General features: G+C 42.3%; 1 protein-coding gene across 3 annotated transcripts in view; it reads left to right on the top strand.

The window, feature by feature from the left end:
• The first annotated feature begins 2,792 nt into the window (after positions 1-2,792).
• Positions 2,793-7,094, top strand: part of PDLIM3 (PDZ and LIM domain 3) — a 34,859-nt gene continuing 30,557 nt past the window's right edge. The window contains exon 1 of one of the 3 annotated variants that reach the window (XM_020802362.3): positions 2,793-3,275. In XM_020802362.3, the coding sequence (XP_020658021.1) occupies positions 3,183-3,275 (93 nt within the window). In that variant the 5' untranslated portion in view covers positions 2,793-3,182. The remainder of the gene's footprint in view (positions 3,276-7,094) is intronic. The other 2 variants (XM_020802373.3, XM_020802354.3) reach the window with 2 other exon arrangements.

The raw sequence follows: 7,094 nt of genomic DNA, 5'->3' as shown, positions 1-7,094 counted from the left end.
CCCAGAGATAAGAGGCCAAGGTAGCCATGCTAGTTGGAAATACTGGGACATGTAGTCCAAAAAAAGCAACTTTTCCAAGTGTGGGTCTGTGCATGCAAATCATATGAAGGAAGGAGAGGGACAAACAAAGAGCAATGGAAGTCAAGTCAGCACTTCCCCCATGCTAATAACACTGAGCTGTGAGATCAGTCAGTATCAGTAGAAGCTATAGGATCTCAGGTGGCCTTATCTACAGCCTCCTAAATGACCATCTATTGACTAACTGAAAAGCCTGTGTATGACTAACTAGATACTTTGGCTGCCAAACTGCTGGCTTGCCTCCTTTCTGCAGATTGAAAACATGCCACCATATTTGTCTTGCAGCTGCTGCTGTTTGTTAGAGCTCAATAAACTTGGCCAATCATGCCCTAGCAACAATGGTTAAAACACTGCAAGATCATGCCAACAAAAGAGATTGAACCCCTTCATCAAGATTTGAACATTGCCTCATTGATAACTAAGTTTAAACCTACAAAAGCACTACCAAAGCTGTGGAAATGCAAGAGATCCTACATTACCTCTACCAGAGGCTATGCAGGCCCTGTAAGCAGCAGCACCCTTTCTAAGCAGATTAACATAGGCTGTCATCAGAGGCTTCCAAACACAGTTGTTGGATAGTTGTTGCAAAGGAAATTTGGATTTACTATGTACCATGCAAGCTTAAATCTCTCAGTGACATTTAAGAAATTTTCAGTTAGGAAGAAATCCGATACAGACATACATGGCTCTGTTATTTCTGATTCCCATCATACAATAATGAGCTATACAGATGATATAACAAAATGGTTTCCATACTCCTTTGAGAACTTCAGATCTGGCCTGTCTACATAAAATACAGACTTCCTCAGCTAGACACCCTCAGAATGTGTTGAATTACATTTCCTATAATCCTGCAGCTAGTGGCCTTGGGATGGTAAGATTTTGTCCAACCCATCTGGAGGGCACTGTCCTGGGAAGGTGGGCACAGGTTGTGATATACATAGACTACTATGTATAATAGGGAGTTTCAATGGACCAAACCATTTGGTCCAACCAACACCCTCCAAAATGTCTGGGCTACAGCTCCCATCATCCAGCTAGCATGATTGTTGCCTGAGGATTCTGGGAATTGTCATACAAATCATTTGCAAGGGACTGAGTTAGAAGAAGCTGAACTAACTTTTATTTTCTCTGGCTACCAAGTCTAATTTTGCTTTTGCCTCTGTCCAGGGACTGAACTTGATACCTTCTTCAAGCAAGGCATGTAATTTATGACTAATTTATAGTCTATCACAGTTACTATTACAGTTAGTTAGCTCCCAGAGGGTTAGCTATTCTGCATTAAATTATTCCTCCTTAATTAATATCTTCTCACAATACAGTACTTAGACTGACTTTGGGTGAACTATTACCCCACATACTTTTTAATTTGTGCTACGGTAACAAAGTGTACCAAAACTTCCATAGTTGATTAAAGAACCAGGAACTTCTGTGTGATACCAAATAACATTTAAAAGACCTCCAGTGACTAAACCATAGAATGTATGGTCTGGATTTAAGGCACTAATCAGCTATGAAGCACACTTACAGCACAACCTTATACAGTACTCAGAACTATATGCCACTGAATGAGTTCACTGTGACTTTCTTCCAGGTAAGTGAACAGATCATTGGTGTCACCATGATCTTCTACTTCCTTACCAGTTTGATTGATTTAGCAGTCTTTATGAAAATAGGATTACCCTCAGGTCAGGTGTGTCAGACTGAGTTTCTTAATAAAAAGATTGGGATGTAACTTAGATGAAACTTGGTCTTTTGCTCCAAAATAATAATAATAATAATAAAAGGCAGGTTAGGCATGTTTAGATAAATGTGAAATAAATTAATATTTTCCGAAGAGCTATGTTTGAGAAAGTGGATTTTGATTCACAAAGGTTCACACTGAAAAATTCTCCTAGTCTTTAAGATACCACAACATTTTGTCCCCCTCTCGTTCCTCCCCCACTTTAAGTCTGCCAACAAATATTTGGATAGTAATTTCATTTTAAAGGTCTAAATTTAAAAAGGTGTGGGCAGGAATAGCGGGAGGTAGTCAGTGTAGTGGCAGAGTAGGACTCGGGAGATCTGGGTTTGAATCCCTTGCTCTGCCACAGAAACCTAGGGTCAGGGGGGTGGGGGTTATAATGAAGTCCTATTAGGGTCACCTTGAGTGGAACTGGACCTGATAGCAGACAATACACACAATATGCTGCTAACTGCCTCATTTCCAAAGCCATTATTTATGTCAACTAAATATCTTACTACATGCATTCATAGTGCCTGGAAATCTGCAAAGTACAGTGTGAAATAACACTCTTCACCCGCTGAGCAACAAACCATCTAAAATTCAAATCCAGAGCCCACAAAAAGAAAGCGAGGGCAAACACGAAGAAGAATGTTCATTTATTTACTTATTTATTTATTTACTTATTTATTTACTTATTAGGGTACTATGAACTGACCCAAGAGGCTAATCAGAGATCTGTTGAAGCTTCGCCCAAGCCAGTGGCTAACAGAAGGGCTTAGCTACAACTCTCATCATCCTCATCTGGCTCGCGAGTGGATGGGAGTTGTAGTCTAATTAATCTGGAGGAAGAACCGGCTGAATGAGAGAGAGGGAGAAACTAAGAAATTGATTTATGGTCAAGAGAGGACACCGTGAAGGTTCCCCCCCCCCCACACACACACACACACACTCGTCGCTCCATTTAAGAGAGCAGCTTGAGATAGTGTAACCTGAGGCCTCCCTGAGCGCCTGCTGAGGAGACCCTAAGGAAACAGAGCGATCCGGGCAGCTTGTCAGCGGCCAGGTTTTCCTTTACCAAAGTTGGTTCTCCCCCCCCCCTCTGGGAGGAGGAAAGGAGGGGCGGGGGAGAGAGAGAGAGAGAGCCAGGGGATTCGTGACGTCACTCGGGCGCGGAAATAAAAAGGTGGTCCCGCCGCCAAAGGGAGAAAAGTGGGAACTTTTCAGGGCGGGGGAAGTTTTGCTCCTGCTCGCCCTCGGAGCCACGGAAGAAACCCTCTTCTCCCCAACGCTCCGCTGTGTTTCAGCTCCCCTGGACGGAGGTACTGAGGGGGCAAGACGGCCCTGATTATATACATCCTGTCAGAAACCGGCTGGGAAGATGCCTCAGAACGTGGTTCTCCAAGGACCGGCTCCTTGGGGTTTCAGGCTGACCGGAGGGATAGATTTTAAGCAGCCATTAATCATATCCAGGGTATGTCTTTTTCTTTCTCTTCTGGTCGGACAAATATAAGTCAGCGAGAATAGCACCAGGGCTGTTTTGATGCCATCTCCTCCTCCTCCTCCTCTTCTTCCTCCAATAGGGGGAAAAGCTGCTTTCTTGTAGAAGGGCACCCACACTTGCTCAAGGAAACATGACTTGGGGAGCCTAGTGGACAGACATGGCACCATTATTTTGGGTTATCTTGAAAGCCTACCTCTATGACAGAACCCATGGGTCTTGGTTATAGCCCCAGTCGTCAGGAGGCTTAATTTTGCATGTAGCTGCATATAGAGTTGTATTGTGTGATTTGTGTTGTCTATGCTGTGTTGCTTGTGCTCTTTATATGATGAGATGTGCAGGACTGTTGGATGTTTTATGGCTGCTGCTGGCAGGGGTACACTCTCAAGAGTGGCCCAAAATATTTAACTGCCTGAGGCAGGAAAGCGAGAGTTGCCCCTATTCTTGAAGTTGTAGTATCCCAGCCCAGAAAAGTTGTTTTCTTGGAACAGAAAATCCCACCTCAGGGGCTTTTCCTCCCATAGGAATTCAGAGATATGTACAGATGACAACTCGTAAACAGACACTTCTGACTTACAGAGGCAAAAAACCAGTTTAGAATGGAGATTGGGGGGAAGAAGGCAAGGAAGAGCTAAGTCGCTCCCCTCCTCTGCCACTGCTTCTCTCCTTTGGATTCTACCTCCTCTGAAGTAGCTTTACTTTCCTTAAAAGGGACATAAGGGAACCCTTGGTTTCCGTTGAAAAGCTGGCCCCTCAAGCAGCTGGAGCATAAAGTGGTTTCTTTTTGAAAAGGATGAACACAATAAACTACGAACAACCTAATTATCCCCATCTTTAGATAGAAGTACAGGAAACAAGTTGAGGCATTACTTGAGCTGGCTTCTAAAGATGTCAGCTAGCATGGGGATCGTACAGCACAGCCCCAAGAAAGTCGATTCAGAAGTTATGTCCTGATGAATTCAACGAGGCTCACCCCCAGGTAAGTTGGTGTAGGTTTGCAGCCTTAGCTTGACATCTGCTCATGCCATCAGACTGAAAAGATGTCAGAGCGTCACAGTGCCTTCCTATATTTACCTCATGAAGAGTTGGGTGACTTTGGCAGGTCCAGTGGCCAATTTTCTGCCTTAAGGGTCATAAACCACTCACAAAGCCATAAAACACAAAACAGTGGAAAATTGGCATTTGGGTGTTTTGTGGGGTGGAGGGAGTTACTGTGACCTGACCTATTTAAAAAGCAAATACTGTAGCCAGTCCTGGAGGCTACCAGAAACTGCAGTTTGTAGGGGGGAAGTTGGTAGGTGGTGGAAAAACAAGGGACTAAAGGTTGCAAAACCAACTGAGAGAGGGGGGGAACATATGGTCCCAGGACCACACTTTGCCCACACATTCCCTAATTTATTGCATCAGAATTATATTAGGACAAACAGGACTTACAACATGTTGTCCTGTGTAACTCTACTCCTTTCTGTTCAGGGTTCCAGCCAGCCTGCAAAATGACACTCACAGTGTAGTACAGGCTTGAGGAGGAAGGGAGTTTTCGTACCACTTTTTCCATATCTTTCTCTTGCTTCTTCTGTTTTTCCTTGTATTATGCACCAGAGGGCTAATTTTGAAGCTTAAGCATCTCATTGCTGTTTGGAGTATGTACATCTGAGTTTAGTATTTAAATTCTAGAGAATGTTATAATTCCCCCCCCCCGGCATAGTACTGTAGAAAGAAACTGTGACCTTTCAGGATACACATCCACAGAATAGTAACTAGGGTAGAAGCACCAAAACTAGAGGTCAATCTAATGGTGAGTATGAGCGGGAGATAAATAAGGACGTGTCCCGCCCTCTTTTTTTTTCCTTTGAAGGCATAAACTTCCTTTTTTATGAGGAATACCACATTCTCTTCCTCATTTTCATGAGAGGGTGGCTGGTGCCCCCATCTCAGTGCAGAGAGAGTGGAAGTGTTCCTTGTCCTAGAAGACAAATTTGCTAGTTATGGCACATCCACCAGACTCAGATTCCTTCTTCTTGTATGGTTCAACATGGTGTGAGGATCCTGAGTACTCCTCTTTTTTTTGTATCTGTCCCCCCAGGTGACACATTCTGTATCTGGGATGTGACAGGGGCTGGACTCAATGATCCATAGGGTCCCTTCCAGCTCTGCAGTTCTAGGATAATAATGATGATGATGATCACATTCACTATTGCACTTAGTTTCTGCTTCCTATAAAGCATAGGTGGGTCACATACAACCTGTGAGATGCATCCCCCCCAGTCCCAAATCCTAGCACCCTTTGGATCCTCCCAACAACCCTTATTAATTTTTTAATTCTGTGCTCAACAAACAAACAAACCCCTTCCACGCTTTACAAGCAAACTTCCATGTTTGTTTTGACACCCCAGAGGGTTGCATTCCTCCCACACTTCTCAAAGTTTTGCTCTTTTAATTTTTTTAATGCCACCACAGGACAGAAAGAGGCTTTTTCAGCTAAAAAATTTTTTTTCTTCATTATTTTGAGGAATGTGAAGTTTTGCAACTCCCAAGGTCAAGCAGTGAGCATGTGTGGCTCCTGGACCCTTGGAAATTTCTTTGGAGGCCTCATTTTCTCTTTGACAGCTATAGAAAACAAAAAAAAATCTAGATCTGCACATTATATGGGCCACACAGTTACAAATACACACATTCATTAAAATTAAAAATAGCATCAAACAAGAATTCCTTTAGCGTTCAGTATGAACCTGGAATTTTCACATTGAACACCCAGGATTATGGGGTGAGTTATAGCAGTATCTGTTCTGGCTCCCAGCTCAACTGCTTTCACTTTCTGTAAACACTGGAAATTAACAAGTTCTTTCTGGATCATTAGATTTTTTTTAAAAATATTTTTGTTTCTGTTTACAAACTTAGCATATATCTGATACTCCCAATATATCACTCCATGGAGGTTTCCTTTTTCGCGTCCAAGTTGTTATGCAGTCAACTACCTATGTTCACTATTAGCGGGCACAAACCACTACTATATTAAAGATAAGATGGGAGTTTTCAGGGTTTTTTAAATTCAAAATTCATTTTGCCTATTCGGTCACAAACGTGATACAAATACAGAGGATGCTTACCTAAGAGCTCCCCTGTGCATGATGCAGATAATTTTCATATTTGAAATATTTATATATGGTGTCTTGTTTTTTAAAATCCCAGAGCAATTTACAAGCAGTAAACATAACAGTCAATCCCTTTCTCTCTCCTTTTTGCAAATCCCAGAGGTAGTTTGCAAGTAGCACACATGACAATCAGACCATTTGGAAAACACATAATAAACCCAACAGCTCATGGCTATGGCAGAAAACAAAGTTTAAAAAATTATTTCAACAAGCACTTAAAACGTGTGAAATTTGAGGATGTATGTATTGCATACTGGAGATTATTACACTGGATAGGTGCCACCACAGAGAAGACTTGTTTCTGGGTTGTCACAAAAGAAATTCCCTTGAAGACTGTAATAGCCTGAGAAGTTGATATGGGAGAGATGCTATTTGAAGCAATGTGTTCCTGAATTGTGTAAGTATTTTAGAATCCCTCAAGGTTACCAATGCCTAAGCTATGCTTGCCAGGAGCCAGTGTAGATTTTATAGAGCAGCATTTGGTATTTGGTCATGTAGTCCCTTTAGCTGACAGTAGTATGTTTGCACATCTCAAAATTAGCCTAATGAGATAGCTCACAAACGGTGGGCCAGGAGAATGCTAACAGGCAATACATTTTACCTAATAATAACTGAACAATTGAAAGACAAGACAAGAACA

The sequence above is a fragment of the Pogona vitticeps genome, chromosome 5 (genome assembly GCF_051106095.1).
Source record: "Pogona vitticeps strain Pit_001003342236 chromosome 5, PviZW2.1, whole genome shotgun sequence".
Taxonomy (NCBI): domain Eukaryota; kingdom Metazoa; phylum Chordata; class Lepidosauria; order Squamata; family Agamidae; genus Pogona; species Pogona vitticeps.
This window is presented reverse-complemented; position numbering and strand designations above follow the sequence as displayed.